The 22,453-nt window shown below is 31.5% G+C and overlaps 2 protein-coding genes across 5 annotated transcripts in view; one reads left to right on the top strand and one right to left on the bottom strand.

Moving 5' to 3' along the window:
• LOC143068153 (peroxidasin-like) overlaps positions 1–7,506 on the top strand; it is a 41,005-nt gene extending 33,499 nt beyond the window's left edge. For all 3 annotated transcript variants that reach the window (XM_076241980.1, XM_076241972.1, XM_076241989.1), the window contains 5 exons: positions 397–514; positions 1,288–1,496; positions 2,536–2,801; positions 4,542–4,661; positions 5,119–7,506. In XM_076241980.1, the coding sequence (XP_076098095.1) occupies positions 397–514; positions 1,288–1,496; positions 2,536–2,801; positions 4,542–4,661; positions 5,119–5,214 (809 nt within the window). In that variant the 3' untranslated portion in view covers positions 5,215–7,506. The remainder of the gene's footprint in view (positions 1–396; positions 515–1,287; positions 1,497–2,535; positions 2,802–4,541; positions 4,662–5,118) is intronic.
• An 8,452-nt stretch (positions 7,507–15,958) lies between these two features.
• The window catches only part of LOC143068141 (uncharacterized), a 64,970-nt gene continuing 58,475 nt past the window's right edge, over positions 15,959–22,453 (bottom strand). For both annotated transcript variants that reach the window (XM_076241951.1, XM_076241958.1), the window contains exons 10-13: positions 19,678–19,765; positions 18,659–18,737; positions 17,012–17,339; positions 15,959–16,408 (exon numbers count right to left, since the gene is read on the bottom strand). In XM_076241951.1, the coding sequence (XP_076098066.1) occupies positions 16,131–16,408; positions 17,012–17,339; positions 18,659–18,737; positions 19,678–19,765 (773 nt within the window). In that variant the 3' untranslated portion in view covers positions 15,959–16,130. The remainder of the gene's footprint in view (positions 16,409–17,011; positions 17,340–18,658; positions 18,738–19,677; positions 19,766–22,453) is intronic.

Raw genomic sequence — 22,453 nt, 5'->3', positions numbered from 1 at the left:
CAAACAAGGAGTGATCCATATATTTGTTTGAAAGACAAATCCTGGTTTTTTTTTTGTGGAAATGTTGGTTTTTAATAGTGATTTGTCTGGAGTAATTTAAAGATATTTGAGAAATTAGCTTTATTTAATTGATTTCAAATGTAATCTGAGATTAGAGTTAGATGTAAAAAAAATAAGTATACCAAAAGGTACTCTTAGCTATAGATTCTATATATTTAAAACATTTTTCTAATAAAGTTAAGCTATATATATATGTCAAAATGTTACAAACTTTTTCTATTAAGCAAGTTACAATTTTTCATTGCTTTTGTTTAATGTCCGTTGACAAAATGTTACAGAAATAAGTAAACAGAATAAATGATACTTTATATAACTCCTGAAAATTTTATATTTTAGGAAACATTGACCTATTTGTTGGTGGAATGGCCGAGACTCCATTAGAGGGAGCTAAAGTAGGACCAACTTTTATGTGTATAATAGTGGATCAGTTCAAAAGACTTAGAGATGGTGATAGGTATACTTTAACATTGGTTTTTCTTTTTTATACATCTTCTGTGTCAACCAAACTAAAAAAAAATTCATCAATTGCAATATATAATTACTTTTTCGATTTCTAGATTTTTCCCATTTTCATTATGGTCCATACTAACTATAAATCTTGTGCTATAAATAGAGCATACACTGCTACTTTTGCATAGGTACTTTTTTTGTACATAAAATCTGTAGTACTGAAAATTTACTTTTGATATTTAGTACTATTTCTTTACTTTAAAATTATTGTACTATTTAAGTACCTGTATTTTACAGTACTTAATTTGTACTTAAAATTTTGGTACAGAAATACAACCAAAAGCGTTCACATTATTCCATTTTTGAAAATCATAATTTTATGAGATTTAAAATAGACATACTTTCAAAATGCTTAAAATGTAACCTTGTAACCAAAAATATGTAGTACTTAAATGTTTTAGTACAAATCAAGTACTGTAAAATACAGGTACCTAAATATTAATAATTTTAAAGTAACAAAATAGTACTGAATATTAAAAGTAGATTTCCAGTACTACCGATTTTTGGTATAGAAATACATTTTAAGTAACTATGCAAAAGTAGCTATGTAGTGGTAAATCTACAAAAACAAATCAACTAAAACCTACAGACTAGTTATTCTAATTGTTTGTTTATGCAGTATTTTTGTAACTTTCTAAAAATAATAAGCAAATATTCTTTTGCCATGTTCTGTATAATGAGTTGAAGTATGTCACAGTATTTGTTTTTTAAATTTAGATTTTGGTACGAGAATCCTGGTGTGTTTACAGTAGACCAGTTAAGTGCTATAAAACAGATGACATTATCTAGTGTATTGTGCGACGGTGGTGACAACATAAACAAAGTACAGAAAGACGTGTTTCTTAGAGTCCACAACAAGTCAGAATACTTAAGCTGTGACAAAATACCCAAACTTAACGTCAATATGTGGTCGGACTGCTGTGCAGGTTTGTTAATTGCTAAGTTATTAATTTTTGTTATCATTCTTCATTCTTATGCATATTTTATAATATTGTATTTTTAAGCATTATTTATGTGATAGAATATATTAATGTGTAATTAGGAAAATAAGAAGATGTTGTATAACAGCCAATGAGACAATTCTCCACCACAGAGACTAACAGAAGATGTGGACAGCTCTCTCACATACCAAAATAACATAACCGTAAAATATAAAGGCATACCCCACAGGTTCTTTTGCATGAGCAATAAACCATGCAGTATATATTAAAAAGTAGAAGATGTTGATACAGTACATTTGTAAGAACCCATAGTTTAATGACACTGTTTATGCTGATTGACCTTTGTTCAACTGGTTTAGATCATCCATAAACATAAACTCAAAGATTGGTGAAAAGTTTATGAATATAAGGAGGTGTATGTGTAGTATTAGTCAATAAGACTTAGTCAATAAGACAACAACCCAACTACACAAACAACCAAAAGTCTCTTCAGTGTGATCCAAAAATATCTCTTAATGCGAGACAATGAAGACCATTACCATAGTATAATGTTACCAAACGCAGAAATAATATTTCCCTTGACTTAATCTTTTGCAACATCTTCCACTCATTAAGGAAGTATAATTTATGCTTTGCTGAATGCTTAGAGGAAAGGATACTGTAAACCCTCTCTGTCTCTTTTTCACAGCGATTTACTTTCGCAATTTTCAGATTTACCTGAAGTAGTAGAAAAATGAACAATCTAAGATTTACATATTCACGTTATTTTTCTACTCGCGAAAGTTGCAAAAATAAGTTGGTTTACAATATTAACATGTGAGTTTGGTACATTTTTGCTTTTATGGATTGAGCTTCCTAAATTAAAGAATAAAACCACCTCCAAATCTATCAGTGATTTAACAATCAATTTTAAAAAGTTGCATAACTATAATATTTTATTTTAACAGACTGTAGTAAAGCTGGTGACTTCCAGTCCATAACAAGTCAGTACTCTCGTATAAACTATAATATTTTATTTTAACAGACTGCAGTAAAGCTGGTGACTTCCAGTCCATAACAAGTCAGTACTCCCGTAGCAGACAATCTCGACAATTTTCATTCAGAAATGATTTTACACAACTACAAAATGACGGACCAAGACAACCGGTTCGACATGAGTTTGATAGAACTGTCTATGATGATCAAATCAAAGTGTTTAATAATCATATTCACCAGTTTGAGACTAGAATTGATAACATGGAGACCACGATAAGTGATCTGACAGATTCTATGACATTCATGGAGAAAAAGGTAATGTAATACTGTCATATAAAAGAGAGGTGGTAGGCTCTGACAGATTCTATGTCATACTGTCAGATAAAAGGGAGGTGGTAGGCTCTGACAGATTCTATGTCATACTGTCAGATAAAAGGGAGGTGGTAGGCTCTGACAGATTCTATGTCATACTGTCAGATAAAAGGGAGGTGGTAGGCTCTGACAGATTCTATGTCATACTGTCAGATAAAAGGGAGGTGGTAGGCTCTGACAGATTCTATGTCATACTGTCAGATAAAAGGGAGGTGGTAGGCTCTGACAGATTCTATGTCATACTGTCATATAAAAGGGAGGTGGTAGGCTCTGACAGATTCTATGTCATACTGTCAGATAAAATGGAGGTGGTAGGCTCTGACAGATTCTATGTCATACTGTCAGATAAAAGGGAGGTGGTAGGCTCTGACAGATTCTATGTCATACTGTCATATAAAAGGGAGGTGGTAGGCTCTGACAGATTCTATGTCATACTGTCAGATAAAAGGGAGGTGGTAGGCACTGACAGATTCTATGTCATACTGTCATATAAAAGAGAGGTGGTAGGCTCTGACAGATTCTATGTCATACTGTCATATAAAAGGGAGGTGGTAGGCTCTGACAGATTCTATGTCATACTGTCAGATAAAAGGGAGGTGGTAGGCTCTGACAGATTCTATGTAATACTGTCAGATAAAAGGGAGGTGGTAGGCTCTGACAGATTCTATGTCATACTGTCAGATAAAAGGGAGGTTAGGTAGGCTCTGACAGATTCTGTCATACTGTCAGATAAAAGAGATGTAGTAGGCTCTGACAGATTCTATGTAATACTGTCAGATAAAAGAGAGGTAGTAGGCTCTGACAGATTCTATGTAATACTGTCATATAAAAGGTAGGTGGTAGGCTCTGACAGATTCTATGTCATACTGTCAGATAAAAGGGAGGTGGTAGGCTCTGACAGATTCTATGTCATACTGTCAGATAAAAGGGAGGTGGTAGGCACTGACAGATTCTATGTCATACTGTCAAATAAAAGAGAGGTGGTAGGCTCTGACAGATTCTATGTCATACTGTCAGATAAAAGGGGAATAGTTGGGAAGGCCTGATGTACCTTTTCACAACATTTTTATTTTAGTTCAAAAGTAGCAACTGTTATTCATTTGTGAACAAAAGGTCACAATAGGTATTGTAATGCTGAGTTTATCAAGGTTATCAATTGCAATTTTAAGTTCCAGGACTTATTTCAAAAGGACCACATATTTGTTTAAATTGACCTTATGGCAATTGCTAAACATTATCAGTAAGTCTGTGACATCAAATTTTTTCTTTTGAAATGCTAAAAATAGATTCTGGGAATTTTGACAAACAAGAGATTATGTATTGGACATAAGCAGTCAGTATGTGAAGTTTTAATTTTAAGTACAGTAGTAATGAAACAAATGAAGTTTCCATATAAAAAAGAAGATGTGGTATGATTGCCAATGAGACAACTATCCACAAAAGACCAAAATGACACAGACATTAACAACTATAGGTAACCGTACGGCTTTCAACAATGAGCAAAGCCCATACCGCATAGTCAGCTATAAAAGGCCCCGATAAGACAATGTAAAACAATTCAAACGAGAAAACTAACGGCCTTATTTATATAAAAAATTGAATGTTTACCTTTATATGAATTGTATACCAAACTGCATATAACCTCATGGTAACATAAAAATATAGATGTCTGTTCTATTACAGATGAAAAAGATGCATAGACAGATGAAACATCAAAAGAAATTTTGTAAAGATGAAACTGGAAGAAAGAGGAGAGACCAAGACACTTGGAAAGTTGATGATTGTAAAACATGTTTATGCAAGGTAAATATGTTATATGTGGGGCAGAATTTTCCTTAAATTAATTGTTTTTTTCTCTTTGATCATTACAATTTTTTGCCAAATTTCACGCATTTTAACTTTGTACTTGTTTGGCTTACTAACTTTTTTGATCTGAATGTCACTGATGAATTTTATGTAGACGAAACATGCATCTGGCGTATTAAATTAAAAGTCTGGTACCTTTGATAACTATTTGCTTCATGAAAACTTGGCAGTACTGCCATTTGTAATCTGTCAGTAAAGTGAAGATGTTTTAAGTGATTTTGGTCAAAGTATTTGTGTATTTCAATAGTATAAGCTGGGATTTACAAGATCTGATATGTTTGTAAAAAGTTAAAGGTTAAGAAATCCTAATAAAAAAATTATGCTCTTTTTCAAGATGTCCATGGTTTAAATTGGGATGTCTTTTATTTGACCTTTTTGTAATTTTTCTTTTCAGAAAGGAACAATTGAATGTGAGAAAGAGGTTTGTGAGGTGACACAGAACTGCGAAAGACCCACTCAAGTTCCTGGAGAGTGTTGTCCTAGATGCTGACCTTTGGACCTTTTTATTTTGTTGAAGACAAATGGCTATGCCATGTAAACAATGTATATCTCACTGCCATAATGTGATATTTTTATGTAAGGTCTGACTTTGCGAGATCTCATCATTTTTATTTAAAATAAGTTTTTTTAAACATTATCATGAAATGATATCAGGCATTTAAAATTGTTAGTGTAGATGGATTTTGTTATATAGGTTTTTGCCTATATATGATATTTTTGAGAACATTGAAAAGAGTAGTAGATTGTCAATTGTTGATTGCAGACACAATAGTGCATTAATCTAATACTGATTAAAAAGAGAAAAGAATGAAAACGACAAGACTCTGGTTTGCTCTGGTCACTCCAACAGAAGTTGACCAGTGTTATTGTGATGTAAGAATGGTTGTTTTGTATACAGCAGTGATATATAATTCTAATTATTGTCGGATATTACATGTACATACCAATAGTCATTTTGGTTAATAGTAAAAATGTGCTTCATAAATAAGCAAATACAGTCTTCCTATGTACAAGGTGATAGGACGTCACCCCTATCAAATAAGTATTGAAGTGGACTCCAAAGAAAAGAGTTGACTTTTGCACAACAGGTTTGACTGTACTTGAACATTAAGGGACACTCTAAAATCCTCATATACCTGCCACAATGCATGAAACTGTAAATCTTACATTATACTTTAAATTGTGAAACCTCATTGGCATGACAAAATATCAAAATTTGTGAGGCCTTCTTCCATTTTGTTAAAAATTTAAATCTCTCTCAGGTGTTTTTTTTTCTTCTTACGATTTGCTATATCATATTGATTCAGATTTTGTGGCTTCAAGATTTTCGGGAGTTGGTGAGTCACATTTATAAAAAACAACATTTCAATTAAAGTAAATTTTTTATGTTTTTTATAACAGTTTTTGCTCTTTGGTCCGGTTGTTGTCTCTTTGGCATATTCCCCATTTCTATTCTCAATTTTATTATATACAGTGTATTAAATATTTGAAGTTTGATACATACAAAAATGCTTATCTTTTTTCACAATGAGAATACTATATAGCCAATATATTGTATGTACTCGTTTACAAGTATTTGATTGTATGAGTTAGTTTTTGGTGAAAGAAAAAACATATGTAAAAGAGAAATGAAGTTTTCTGTAAAAGGTAGTGTAGATTTGTATCGACACTAATACCATGGTGCTATTTTATATATATAATGACAAGCCATAGAGGGTAACCATTGTCATAAATATCTCATTCAAATATATACAGCTCATAATGCTTTTTAGATTATTTACATTATATTGTTTTTTTACATCTGCCAGTGCTTTTATATGTAATTATTATTTTTGCACTTGATTTAATATTTGTTTTTTTATTTTAAAAAAAGCATTTTTATGGTAGTTTTATTTTATCGTAGTTAGCAACTATTTTGTACATTTTGTATCATTACGCACATCAAAAATGCATTATATGTATTATGACTTGTTTTTGTAAGAACATTCATACCATTGTTAAAAAAAATCTTCATGCTGTCGTAACTCTTACTTCTAAAATGAATAATTTTAATTATACAATGTACTTACTTAATAGGTTAATGCAAGCTTCACTAGGCTAAAAAGCTTCAAGGTGCTCTAGTTCTTCATGTTAAATTCATATAAATTATGAAATTTCTTGTTAAATACAACATAAATAATTGAAAAATATGCGTCAAGAGTTATGTTCCCTTACTCTATCTTGAAAAGTTATCGTTTGATACCATATCATTAATTGCAGTATATCTGCAAAACTATTTTCAACAAAATTGACAGTTATTTCCCTTTATACTTAACATACACATCATTTAAAAGGAACATGTAAGTTTAAATAAAATTTTAAAAAGTGGTGATGTTAGCTGTATTTTTATAGCACATATTGAAACAAATATCTGCCAGTCAACTTTAAATGATTTCTTTTTAGTGTTTGTTTTGGGTTTACTTGTAAGTGAATGTTTTTTTTTAAATCTCAGGGTTTTACAATCTTAACTTAATTCTGAAGTGAAGATTCTTGCACATGTTTGGTACTGATTTTAAGTACTTTCACCTGTGTAATTTTAAATTAATGTACTATAAATCTGACACAATAAAAATCTTTGAGGCAATGTTTGATGCCTACTATTTTTTAAATTTTGTGCACAGCTATCAGGGTGACAGAGAAAACTCTTTTTTGGTTCTTACCAAAGAATATATATCATGTAAAGAAATCCCAACACAGTTGATATTAACATTTTTGAAATAAAACTGAAAAGTTCATTCAATAATTTGACTTTGTTTTTCATTTTGTGAAGACAAACAAGTTTTTGAGCTCCTTCAAAGTATACATGAGGGACATAATAATAATGATAAATTCTGTCCATCTTACTCATAGTTATAGTTTCCTCCGAAGGTCAGGGTATACTTGGTTTTCCTCAATGCTTCCCAATTTAATTCTTTTTATTTCTGAATCTTTATGCATGTTTTCATGAGTTTCATGTGAGCATGTTAAATTATGCATTATAGGTTCATATCCATTGCTTAACATTTCTAACCAATATTTGTATCCAGTGTGTCAGTAGAGAGTCATGGCTCACAGTATATCTTGTGTATTTAATTAATTACTGTGGATTCATTTATTTTCGTGGGTTTAGGAAAACTTCCATTTTCGTGTATATAAGATTTCGTGCTATTCCTGTAGACATCATATATTTATATGGAACATTTGTAACTCATTGAACTCTTAAACTCGTGGTTTCCCTGTACACATGAAATCCATGACAATTGATATCCAACGAAACACAATGAGTCCACAGTAAAAGAAGATGTGGGGCATACATTAATGAAACAGCAACCAAATAAAATAAACAAGACCAAGAAATATAGACATCAACCTACAGACTTCAACATCAGTCAGATAACCATACAATATATGAATCACTAGAAAGAATGATTGCAGTAACCAAAAGCCAGCTAGAAGGGTTGAGAAGTTGAGATCTCAATATATGTTTAACCCTGCCACATTTTTGCACCTGTCCTGGTCTGTGTGTCCGTCCATTCGTCCATCTGTTCCGCTTCAGGTTAAAGTTTTTGGTAGAGGTAGTTTTTTATGAAGTTACATTCCAATAAAAACTTGAAACTTAGTACACTTGTTCCCTATGATATGATCTTTCTAATTTTAATGCCAAATTAGAGATTTTCCCCCATTTTCACAGTCCACTGAACATAGGAAATGATAGTGCGGATGGGGCATCCATGTACTGGGGACACATTCTTGTTTGAAGTTTAGTACAGCATCCATTTTTACTGAACTAGTACACATTTTTGTGTAGGGGCCATCTGAAGGCGGAATGCAGGATTTCTCACTGTATAGAAGACTTGTTGGTGGTTGCAGCTTTTTTCTGCTCTTTGCTTGGATTGTTATCTCTTTGACACATTCCCAATTTTATTAAGATGCTTTCCTATAATTAACGTCAGTGATACAGTATGATATGATGTTGTGTAATGCCCAATATACACTACATAAAGTACATAAAGTATTGCTTCAGACTACACTAATTGATATTCATCCAAAAAACATAACACACTGTGATTAAACAACAACATAATAATGATAACCTTGATCAATAAGTCAAGTTAAATAAAAAGAAAGATTTGAAAGACATTTCCTAAGTTTATTAATAGTATTACTTTGAGAACAATACTTTTACCTTTGTTGATAAGGAGCAAAAGAGACCAGAGTGACAGTCAAACTTATAAATCCAAAATTAAATTGACAACACCATGGCTAAACATTTGAAGGGAAGACATAAATTGAATGAGAAGAATAAAATTGAGAATGGAAATGGGGAATGTGTCAAAGAGACAACAACCCGCCCAAATAAAAAACAACAGCAGAGGGTCACCAACAGGTCTTCAATGTAGCGAGAAATTCCCGCACCCGGAGGCGTCCTTCAGCTGGCCCCTAAAACTTACATTAAAACTTACATTCATTCTTTTTATAATGGTAGTCCATTGGAGGCTGTTGTTGGTTATCATAGAATGAAATTCAAAACAGTGTGGCTGTGGCCATTGATTGAACACATTAAATTCATCCATTGACTGGGACAATTTAGGTGAACATTTGTATGTAAGCGATCACTGCTCACTATGTACTTTTTAAAGACACTTAAACTATGGGGTCACCAAAGGTTCTCAACACCTTAATAAAGTAATTCGAAAAATTAATCAGAAATAACACGATGTTTTGATTTATATCAATTATATAAATCAAAACATAAAGGTTATTCCTGGTTAATTTTTCGAATTATTTTATAATTAAAGGCGTTAAGAAACCTTGGTGACCCCACAGTTTAAATGTCTATCGTAGGTACGTCGTGAACAGTGGTCGTTACAGACAAACGTTCACGTAAATTGTCCCAGTCAATGGATGAATTTAATGTGTCAATCAATAGCCACAGCCACACTGTTTTGAATTTCATTCTATTAGCTTTAGAATTGTTAACCTGGTACATTTAAAGAATTACACAAAATACATAAAATATAACTTGCTTTATTGTGAAAGTCTTCAGTTGTGTCAAAACCTCATTTGATATTTTTGTCAAATATCTGACATTTTTGTCAAATATCTGACATTTTTGTCAAAGGTTTAGAAAACAATGTAGAAAAATCCTTTAAAATGATAAAAACTAGAGGCTTTAATGAGCCAATGTCACTCACCTCGATATAGACAAAAAACATACCCAAATGATGGTTTGGTTGTTATTTGCCATAAAGTTTTAGAAGAAAAGATTTTTGTAAAAGTTAACGGATGACAACATACATGGTGACAACAATAGCTCAAACTAACCCTTTTGGCCAGATGAGCTTAAAAGTAAATAAACAGAAGAAAAAAATACATTCTGCTGGTTAACTTCTATAAAACTGTATATAAAAGTGCATAAACACATCTTTTGACGCAAAAAAAATGATTATTATCATTTAAAAAAAAAAAAAAAACATGATTATTATCATTACAAAATAAGAAAAACAAAATTTCCATCATCTCATATGCATAAAGAAAATTATACATACAAACAAGAAAATTATCTAAAGTGTAAAAAAAAAAAAAAAAAACAATATTCTGTATAACTTCTTATGCATATAAAAATATACAAGTACAATCTAACCTACACAAGGGTCATATAAAAGAAGGTATAGATGTACCAAAAATTCAAAAAACAATTTGAAAGTCCAATTTGATTGAAGAAACTACCAAATGTTACTTGGTCCTGAATTCTACACCTACATAAGAAATATTTAAAGCAGTATCTGTATCCATATTTGCATTGTGTCCAATAAAGATGAACAGTACTCATAATCAGACAGATGTTTTAAATGAAGCAATACATATCAGTATTCAGTCTGACATGTCAAATAATGTACCAAAGGTTCTTTATATTGATATTGATGTGTCAGGTTAAGCACCATAGATACTTAGACTTATAGTTCAAATAAAGGTACTAGTATTTAGACAAGTGTGTTAAATGAAGGCCATGACTTCATTATTTAGACTGCCCTATCAAATAAAGCACCAAAGATAAAGTTATTTCAGACTGCCCTTTCAAATAAAGCATCACTGGTACTGATAAATGTAAAAAGCTGCCACTACCAACTATTAAATGCTTCCTGAAATGAAAATTTATTGAGAGAAAACAACTTTCTTTCAAGGGTTAAAAATACTAGTATGCTTTGAGGAACAAATAAACATGTATGAATATTATGCAAATGTTTCAGCTAAATAATTGTGTATATACAAGTTTCAGCTAAATAATTGTGTATATACAAATGTATAGGTCAAAGTGGGATACCATCCTGAAACCAACTCTTCAAATAATTAAATTTTTAGTAAGCATCCTTGACCTTTAACCTATTGACTCTTAAAACAATAGAATTTTCAACATTACCTTTATCTACCATCTGTATAAGTTTCGTACAAGCAAACAAGGGAAGTAAAGGCTACCATACAGAATCCATTATTTCATTTTTTTAGTTAAAATAACCTTGACCTTGAGCTTTAACCTCTTAACCAATAGGAAGCTTGAATTCAAATGAGATTCACAATATAGATCTTGGAAAAACACATTATAACATTTGTAGTTGGTAACACTTCTCATCTATTATACACTGTACTTGAAGCTTTCTGGGGTGTTCTAGAAAAAGTGCTTTCCTTTCATATAATCATTGTTTTATACTATAATTTTGGAAGAGTGAATCTGCAGTATTTCTGTCTAACTATTCAATGATGTCACAATATAAAGGCGTTCACAGAAATCTTTGGAATAGAATTTTTCAAAAAGTTCACTCAATTTTATTTTAGACTACATGAAAATTTAGGCCTAAAAGGACAGAGCCAGCAGTAATTTTTGTTATAAAACTTGAAAGAACCCAACATATTGTCTGCTATATGGGGAAATTGGGGCCACCTCACTGAATCTACCTCTTCCAAAACGAATAAGATCAACACATTTCCAAAAATTAAAAAAACCTTGCATTAAAAATTATCATGATAAATTTCTGTAGAGTGATGTACATCGTTCATGAGTTCTTCTTATAATAAGCAGGTAACCTATAATACTTGCATATTCTAAATTTTCATATAGCCTGAACAAACAATGAAACATAAACTCTCAGTATTGATGGCTGATTCTATCGATCTTATATTCATTTAACACTAAGTCAATAATTCCCACAAACATATCTGACTATCAAAACCGCCCGACTTGACAGTAATATGATGAGCTAATACAGAAATGATGCTGCATGGGAAAATCACTGCTATTGAATATTATTTTTTTCATTGTCCATTTATGTCGTTTGAAAGTCAAATATTTATTTTGGTCCATTCAAATATTTAAAAAAAATAATTCTAAAAATAGTTAAAATGCCAGTTTTGGTAACAAGAATTTATATAAATAGTAAAAATTACAGATTTATTGCAGCAAGTCTTATTGTATTGCACTCTTACCAAATTAGAAAATAAACACATATTTTTTTCAGAAGTTACATTCTTATCACAGGAATACACATATTGTACTAAAGATAATGCTGATATGAGATATTGATTATGTGTATTTACAATCATTCTAAATACAAGATTACCAAATAAAAAACATAGTGCATTATATACAGTATTTTATATGTACAAGTAAAAAAATAGTGAACTATATAAAGTGGTTGTATGTACAAGTTTTAATATAGAGCATAATATGTTGAGTATATTTATTTATCATATATACGAAATTTTTACATATATTGAGAATGTAACAAGATTATAAGGGCCATTACGATGTGGATATTAAGCAAATAAGGATGTCTATAAAAACAACAAGTCAGCTGGAAAAATATAGGAAAATCATAATACAAATGAGAATGGTAATGGGGAATGTGTCAAAGAGACAATAACCTGACCATAGAGCAGACAACAGCTGATGTCCACCTTATAATTTCAGACAATTAAAAAAAAATTATATCCCATAAATCTGATTTTATAAAAATATATGATAAACAGAATAATACATGGCAAAATCCGTATTGCATGCTGTATCACCACAAGAAACCAATATCAGTCCTGAGGGCCAATATTAGTTACATAGTGCGCTAGTGACCTAATACGGTATATATGGGGTCAGTAAATTCCATATGGGGTGAGAGCGAAGCTCGAATCCCCATATGGAATTTACTGACCCCATATATACCGTATTACTTCACTAGCACACTATGTAACAAATTTATCTTACCGACTATCTTTACGTGTAAAATTCAGACCAGTGACCTATCAAAATGAGCAAGTCTTCAATACAGTTAGCATTAACATGATTAACTCCATTGATCCTACAAAAACAGATGCCAACAATGACAACTTGTTAGATTTAAATGTGTTTTATGAATTTATTTCAATCTTATTCATCAATTTCTTCGTCTGTTGAAACCTTTAAGATTTTTTCTCAGTACTGTTTTGTTTTTCTAAAGGGACGTAACACCACTACTAACCTTGTATGAAATAAGCCCCGCCTCCCTACTACCTTATATGGAATATAAAGGGACGTAACTCCACTACTAACCGTGTATGAAATAAGTCCCGCCTTCCTACTAACCTAATATCAAATATACACGGTTTCCACGAGGTCTCTTTTAACCAATCACATTCCTAGAAATGTACAGGAGGTAAGATAAAGGTCTATATTTATCATATGTTTAGTAGTAAATACTGTAGTTTTGCATATTTGATAAATAGCCTTCTGTTTAATCCATATTGTGCAACTTTGATGCGCACCCTTTATCGCATACCCTTTATCACACTCCTACTTTCTTTTTTTTTTTTTTTTTTTTTTTTTTACATGAAGTCAGTTTTGGTTTTTTTTTTGCTTAAGAAAAATGTTCATATTGCCTGAACAAACAATGAAACATAAACTCTCAGTATTAGTTACTGGTTCTATCGATCTTATATTCATTTAACACTAAGTCAATAATTCCCACATACATATCTGACTATCAAAACCGCCCGACTTGACAGTAATATGATGAGCTAATACAGAAATGATGCTGCATGGGAAAATCACTGCTTTTGAATACATTTTTTCATTGTCCATTTATGTCGTTTGAAAGTCAAATATTTATTTTGGTCTATTCAAATATTTAAAAACAAAAATTCTAAAATTCGTTAAAATGCCAGTTTTGGTAACAAGAATTTATATCAATAGTAAAAATTACAGATTTATTGCAGCAAGTCTTATTGTATTGCACTCTTACCAAATCAAAAAATAAACACATATTTTTTTCAGAAGTTACATTCTTATCACAGGAATACACATATAGTATTAAAGATAATGCTGATATGGGATATTGATTATGTGTATTTACAATGATTCTTAATACAAGATTACCAAATAAAAAACATAGTGCATTATATACAGTATTTTATATGTACAAGTAAAAAAATAGTGAACTATATAAAGTGGTTGTATGTACATGTTTTAATATAGAGCATAATATGTTGAGTATATTTATATCATATGTTTAGTAGTAAAAACTGTAGTTTTGCATATTTGATAAATAGCCTTCTGTTTAATCCATATCGCGCAACTTTGATGCGCACCCTTCATCATATACCCCTACTTTTTTTTTTTTTTTTTTTTTTTTTTCAATAACGTCATTTTGTATTTTTTTGGCTTAAGAAAAATTTTCCTCAAAATAGGTCCAATAGAACGGTCATTTGACCGTGACGCAATTTATTGAATGACATCATTGTTTGGTATGTGACGTCACGAACGTCAAGTTTTTATATTTTTTGGCACACTAAATAAAACTATAAAAAATACAAATCACACAAAAAAATACATAAAAATTAACAAGTAAAGACTTGCGTTACAATTTTGTTGTATTTTACAATCAAAATAAATCTCATATGTAAGTTTTAATATTATACATTCTGTTCATTAGTCAAAAGGGAGTTGACATAAGTACTACCTTTTTTTAATCATGCCATGAACAAATCTTGCTTGTTTCTTGCTAAAAAAAACCTTATAAACTAATATGACAAAGAATAACCGATGATTCATTTGATCACTTCCTGCTACAGATTCAATATTTTGGTCACCTCTGTAAAAGAAGTGTTGAAGATTACCGATTTTCAATTACTAAGAATATAAAATCCCTGCAACAGTTTTTCCATACATATTTTTGCCTTTAGAGCTTACACTTTTGATCATTAAGCCTAAAGCTGACACTTTTAATCATAAAAGCCTAAAGCTGACACTTTTGATCATTAAAGCTTTGTTTAATATTCTGGCAAAGGAACCTATGAAAATACTAACAAGAGGCTGTCACAATGACAGCAAACCGGATTTATTAATATTTATTTGTGTCCTGGCAATATCACAAGAACCATTACTGATGAATGGTGAAAGTGAAAATCATCAATATCAAATTTGACCTCCATTTTGTCATCAGTATCAACATATTAAAATTTGAAAAGCTTGGATTGAATGGTTCATGAGTAAATGCAACAACGTGAATGGAAACGCCATTTTACAATCTTTCAAGAAACATTACGCCTGAACGGTAAAAGTCAAAATCGTCATTATTGAACTTGACCTCTATTTTGTCATCAGTAACAACATATAAAAATTTCAAAAGCTTTGATTGAATGGTTCATGAGAAAATGCACGGACACGACTGGAAACACCATTTTTCAATCTTTCAAGAACCATAACTCCTGAACGGTAAAAGTCAAAATCGTCATTATTTAACTTGACCTCTATTTTGTCATCAGTAACAACATATTAAAATTTGGGAAGCTTTGGTAGAACAGTTCATGCGTAAATGCACGGACACAACTGGAAACGCCATTTTTCAATCTTTCAAGAACCATAACTCCAGAACGGTAAAAGTCAAAATCGTCATTATTGAACTTGACCTCCATTTTGTCATCAGTAACAACATATTAAAATTTGGGAAGCTTTGGTAGAACAGTTCATGCGTAAATGCACGGACACGACTGGAAACTCGATTTTTCAATCTTTCAAGAACCATAACTCCTGAACGGTAAAAATCAAAATCGCCATTATTGAACTTGACCTCATTTAGTTGTCAGTAACAACATATTAAAATTTTAAAAGCTTTGGTTGAACAGTTCATGAGTTAATGCACGGACAACATTTGATTGCCGCCCGCCCGACTGCCCATTTGCCCGCCGTACATCCCCAAATCAATAACCGACATTTTTGTCACAAAAATCCGGTTAATAAAATTTCTTTACACTGTTGTGCATTTCTTTTTTGTTTTGTTTTTTTTATAATTATTCAGTCTTATACAAATTGTGCCTGAGAAAATTATTATACAACAGCAGCATTTTCAGGATATGAGTTATAATTCATACACCTTCTGTAGTATTTTTGATTGATGGTGCCTCCTGAGATGAATTCTTTGTTTTGATTGCAGTCTTAACCGAGTCTATTTGATGTGTAATTTGAGTAAAATCTTGATGTCCGTCTTTTATAGTAGGTTGTTTGTTGGAAGTTTCTGTAGAATCCTGTTGACTGTCTTTTGTAGAAGATTGTTTGCTTGAAGCATCTGTAGTATTTGATGAGGTTACTTCAGATGAGTTTTCTCCATCCTGCTGAACATAACTCTTAACTGACGAATCATCTTCTGTAATACAAAAATAAAATAAAATACAACACAATTCTAATTGTCGATTTAACTGGACTTGTACCTGAACCCCCACCCTAACCCTGTTACTAGACGTTTGAATAAGCAAGTGCCTTAAATACTGCCACAACCCCCACCCTAACAATGTTACTAGACATTTTAATAAGCAAGTGCCCTAAATACTGCAAACCAATGAAGTTTATAACATAAATTTGAACTTTTATATTTGATGTTTTTTTATGTTGTCTCACATTGATGCATTTAACCTTTAAAGTATCATTGCAATGACAAGGTTTGTTCTGCTAAAATTTCTGGTATGGGTTGTAAGGATCACATCAATGGACCACACACGCCTACCCACATGCCCACTGTATATCCGAATCAACACTGTATTAGTTTTTTAAGTAGATAATATAAACCATGTAGGAGATGTTGTAATGACAAGGTCCCTTCTTCTAAGGTTTCTAATTTCAAAGAGGTATTATTTAATGAAAAAAAACCTCAATAGAACAGAAAACCCTACTGACACTTCTACATACTAAGTTTCTTGTAGAAAGGATAAAAACCATGTTGTTAAATTGTTCATTGTATTCTTTATCTTACCTTCTTGCCATCGATAGCCATCATCATCGTCTTCACTGTTCAATAACAACCTACCACTAGAGTACGACTCATAGGAGCAACCTGAGGATTGAGGGGAATCCTCATCACTTTTTATATCTGAGAAGGATTCACAGATAGATTGAGAGCTTCCATCTTTACTAGAGCCTTTTTGTAGAAAGTGGTCCTCATTCTGTGACTCTACTGAGCTATAACCAGCATTGCTGTAGACTGCAGAATATTGGCTGTCTTTTTCACTTATCTCATTAATATGTGTAGACTTGAATGTGGATTTAGAATCTGTCTCATGTCCACTGTCTTTATCATGCTCCTTAAAGAGAATATGTATTGATATATAATTACATAACATGTACCTTGACCTATAATGGTTTACTTTTACAAATTATGACTTGGATGGAGAGTTGTCTCATTGGCACTCATACCATATCTTCCTATATCTATCTATCGTTTATCAAAATCCATACATTTGATTGGTTGACAATAATCATGAGGCATTCCAATACTAAACTTCGATACTTTAGAACAAAATGAGCTTTGGTTAACACTTTTACACATCAATAAAATTACACATTGATAAACACAAATTTCAAAAAATTCATGGCTAGTTATATCCAGATACCTTAAATGTAACTGTAATTACTGAACCATGCTATTTTACATTGACAAATTATATGTTGTATTTTGTCAATATTATTAGTAATCCACTTAGAAAGGGTACCTCGATTTAAAACTGTAAACATTATTAGACTTGAAAGGAGTGAAGCAATTATAGTCATTAGGGAGGATGAAACCAATAATTTTCCGTTCCTTTCATGTGTTTGAGCTTTTGATTTTGCCATTTGATGAGGGACTTTACCTTTTGAACTTTCATTGCAGTTTAGTATTATTGTAATTTCACTTTTGACAGACTGCAATGTTAGCCATTTTACATACAAAGATCTGGATTAACTATGATACAGGAAAGTTTACAGTGAACAAACTAACTCCTTTGCCTGTTCTAGGTCAAGCACCATATTTATATTTGTCTTTCGTTATTTATAGGAATTGGTTTTGATGGGTGCTCTTTGATATTCTCTGATTTACTTGTCCAATACTTTTATAGACAGCCAATGATTTATAGGGCAACAAATTGTATAGACACCTGTGGGTGTTGACTTCTTGATGACTTTTTAAGGGTTGCCCATTCTGACATTTCCTTTTATCCCTCAAAATAACAAGGCATAGATTATATATGAAGCTAGTGCTTTTTCTCCATCATAGCCTAAATCTATTTCAGTTGTCTTGCAAATGATGACTGCTGTACCCCTATTTTTAACATTTTTACCTGTTATGTATTTTTGGTTTGTTCACACATCATTCTCAATATAATGGAATTTTATGCAAATGTAGTAAAAGTGAGAGGTTTAGCAAGCTATAAAACCAGGTCTAATCCACCACGGTCTACATAGAAATGCATTTACCAAGTCAGGAATATCACATTTGATATCCATTCATTTGATGTGTTTGATCATTTGATTTCGTCATTTGCTTAGAAACTTTCTGTTAAATATTTTTCTCAGAATTTGATATTTTTGTTATTTTACTTTTTACATGATAATTAAGTCAATTTGCATGCAAATTTTTACTCACCATGTTATTTATTTTAACAGTAGGTAGCTCTATCTCAGGTTCTTTGAAAAACTCTTTAATTTTTCCACAACAATCCATCCTACAAAACAACATGAATTGTTTCATTACGGTGAGCTGCTATTTGGATAAAGATACATAATTCATAGGTAAAACAAGAATAGATTCATTTGCATTTCAAACACTGTAATTTATTTTCCCGGATACTTAAAATCGCGTTTTTATATTTCTAGTCCACTTCACAGCAATTTATTTTTCGCGATTTTTAAATTGAACTGATGTACTTGATAAGGAAAGATCCAAGTTATATATATTTTGAAAGGATTTACAAATTAAATTTGCTTTATTTACTGTAAATTCAGAAATTATTGTGAGGTTTTAATTAATGCGAAAAATGTGACAGAGTTGTAAACGAAATAATTTAAACTCACATTTTGAAAAATACTATATGAATTAAATTTTTCTCAAAATCGTGAATATTAAAATCGCATTTAAGTCTAAAATGACAAAATGGCAATAATTAAATGCACGCAATAATTTCTGAAATTTACAGTAACTACTTGCAAAAGTCGCGAAAAATTAATTGCTCTCAAAAATATTAAAGATGGTTTACAGTAGTCAATTTGTTACAATCATATCTACTAATGGTATGGTTTCTGTTGTAATTATCTAATTTAAAAAAAATAATCCTTTAGTTCTTTTTAACTCCTACATTTTTATAGATATTCTTTAATCCATTTGCTTATTTCAGGTTATTTTTCACAATGCTTTAGAGACTAATTCAAGTAGCTTATTTATTACCATGAAATCATACTGCATATTTCAGAATTTGCTTGATTTTGTTTAATTCATTGTTGATAACACAAGAGCTGCATCCTTCACTTAATGTTCTTACGAACTGTCTGTGACAGTTCAGATTCCTCAATGCTACTTGAAGCCACATCTCACTGTATAAGATTTACATATTTTGTCAAATGTAGTGATGTTTTTTACTGCTATACCTCTTAAGTTTAAAAACTTACCTAGCAAGACAAACTGCTATAGTGATGCAAATAACCACAAATATAACCACACCAATTACAATACCTGCTATTTCTGTTTGTGATATGTCTGCAAAAAATACAAAAAATATACACTTTATACATCATATCATATAGTACTGGAATATAATATTATATTAAAATACTTACATGCTAAAAATGGATAAACACAATGTTCTGTGAGCTATTTTACCCCTATAGTAAAATGGATGAACACAATGTTCTGTGAGCTATTTTACCCCTATAGTAAAATGGATAAACACAATGTTCTGTGAGCTATTTTACCCCTATAGTAAAATGGATAAACACAATGTTCTGTGAGCTATTTTACCCCTATAGTAAAATGGATAAACACAATGTTCTGTGAGCTATTTTACCCCTATAGTTTACTAAAGTGGATAAACACAATGTTCTGTGGGCTATTTTACCCCTATAGTAAAATGGATAAACACAATGTTCTGTGAGCTATTTTACCCCTATAGTAAAATGGATAAACACAATGTTCTGTGAGCTATTTTACCCCTATAGTTTACTAAAGTGGATAAACACAATGTTCTGTGAGCTATTTTACCCCTATAGTAAAATGGATAAACACAATGTTCTGTGAGCTATTTTACCCCTGTAGTAAAATGGATAAGCACAATGTTCTGTGGGCTATTTTACCTCTATAGTAAAATGGATAAACACAATGTTCTGTGACCTATTTTACCCCTATAGTAAAATGGATAAACACAATGTTCTGTGAGCTATTTTACCCCTATAGTAAAATGTATAAACACAATGTTCTGTGAGCTATTTTACCACTATAGTTTATTAAAGTGCCAAGTATTTCATACATGTGACAAAGTGTCAAAGAGACAACAAACCGACCAAAGTTTGTTCCATATACCAAAACACTATGACCTGTAGTTTCTTGTGATAATGAGACGTTTAAAATGCATGGATAGACATATGCTTAAAGGTCAACAAATACTATCTTTGTTTGCAGCAGCGACATAAAAATTTGCCTTGTCTGAGCCAATGTTTGATTGCATGTACCATGGTGTAAAAGTTAATTTTTATTTGTGATATATAAATGATAGTTTGAATGGTAAAAGTCCAATGCATCAGAATTAAAAGATTGATTGATTAAATTATGCTATTTCCTGGTGGTCAGTTTTTATTGAACCAGTGAAGGAAGACAGTGCACAGAAAAAAACATCAACCTTGTATGGAAATCTGACAATCCCAGTCAATTAGGATTGGAGTCCAGCACACCTGTCATGTGTGGAATCAAACTACCAACCTGAGTGTTGACAGGCTAGTTATACAGTAGTTCACCAACTTCTATCACTCATGATCAGCACAAAGGCACCACAGACCAGAACTGAACTCAACCTGAGTATCATTAACCCTAACAATATGTAAAATGGCAAAAGGTTTGTTTGTGCAGAACTTTGTTTTACTAGCTTGCCAAACCACAATTTCATGCTAATTTCCTCCAATGACAATGACCAAATGCTACTAAACCAGTTTTTTACATGTTTAACACCACTAGTGCCACCTGTTGACTCCTGAGTTACCCCGGAGTCCCTGTTGATCAATTTTTAGTTTGCTGTGTAGTATTCTGTGAGTTGTTGTTTGTCTTTTTTCCTTTTTAATTTAAAGTGTCTGACTGCCCTGTTGGTATCTTTATTCTTCTATCTTTTTCCTTTTAAGTGTGTTGTACAGACATAAAATAGTCAAAAACAAAGACACGACTTGATTGTAGACCAACAAACTGACGTGTCAATTGCTATACATCTTTACCATTACTTTCTATCTTAAATCTTCAAGAAAATGTCCTTCAGAAGAAGATTTAATAACCAAATAAAACTAGAGGCTCTAAAGAGCCTGTGTCGCTCACCTTGGTCTATGTGAATATTAAAGGAAGCAGATGGATTCATGACAAAATTGTGTTTTGGTGATGGTGATGTGTTTGTACATCTTACTTTACTGAACATTCTTGCTGCTTAAAATTATCTCTATCTATAATGAACTTGGCCCATTAGTTTCAGTGGAAAATGTTAGTAAAAATTTACAAATTTTATGAAAATTGTTAAAAATTGACTATAAAGAACAATAACTCCTAAGGGGGTCAATTGACCATTTCAGTCATGTTGACTTATTTGTAAATCTTACTTTGCTGAACATTATTGTTGTTTACAGTTTATCTCTATCAATAATAATATTCAAGATAATGACCAAAAACAGCAAAATTTCCTTAAAACTAACAATCCAGGGTCAGCAACCCAACAACGGGTTGTCCGATTCATCTAAAAATTTCAGAGCAGATAAATGTTGACCTGATAAACAATTTTACTCCATGTCAGATTTGCTCTAAATGCTTTGGGTTTTGAGTTATAAGCCAAAAACTGCATTTTACCCCATGTTCTATTTTTAGCCATGGCGGCCATCTTGGTTGGATGGCCGGGTCACCAGACACATTTTTCAAACTACTAACCCAAAAGATGATTGTGGCCAAGTTTGGATTAATTTGGCAAAGTAGTTTCAGAGGAGAAGATTTTTGTAAAAGATTACTAAGATTTACGAAAAATGGTTAAAAATTGACTATAAAGGGCAATAACTCCTAAAGGGGTCAACTGACCATTTCAGTCATGTTGACTTATTTGTAAATCTTACTTTGGTGAACATTATTGCTGTTTATAGTTTATCTCTATCTATAATAATATTCAAGATAATAACCAAAAAGAGCAAAATTTCCTTAAAATTACTAATT

Source organism: Mytilus galloprovincialis, chromosome 1 (genome assembly GCF_965363235.1).
Source record: "Mytilus galloprovincialis chromosome 1, xbMytGall1.hap1.1, whole genome shotgun sequence".
In the NCBI taxonomy this organism is placed as follows: Eukaryota; Metazoa; Mollusca; class Bivalvia; order Mytilida; family Mytilidae; genus Mytilus; species Mytilus galloprovincialis.
The sequence above is the reverse complement of the archived record's forward strand: the minus strand, read 5'-3'. Positions and strand labels throughout refer to the sequence as shown.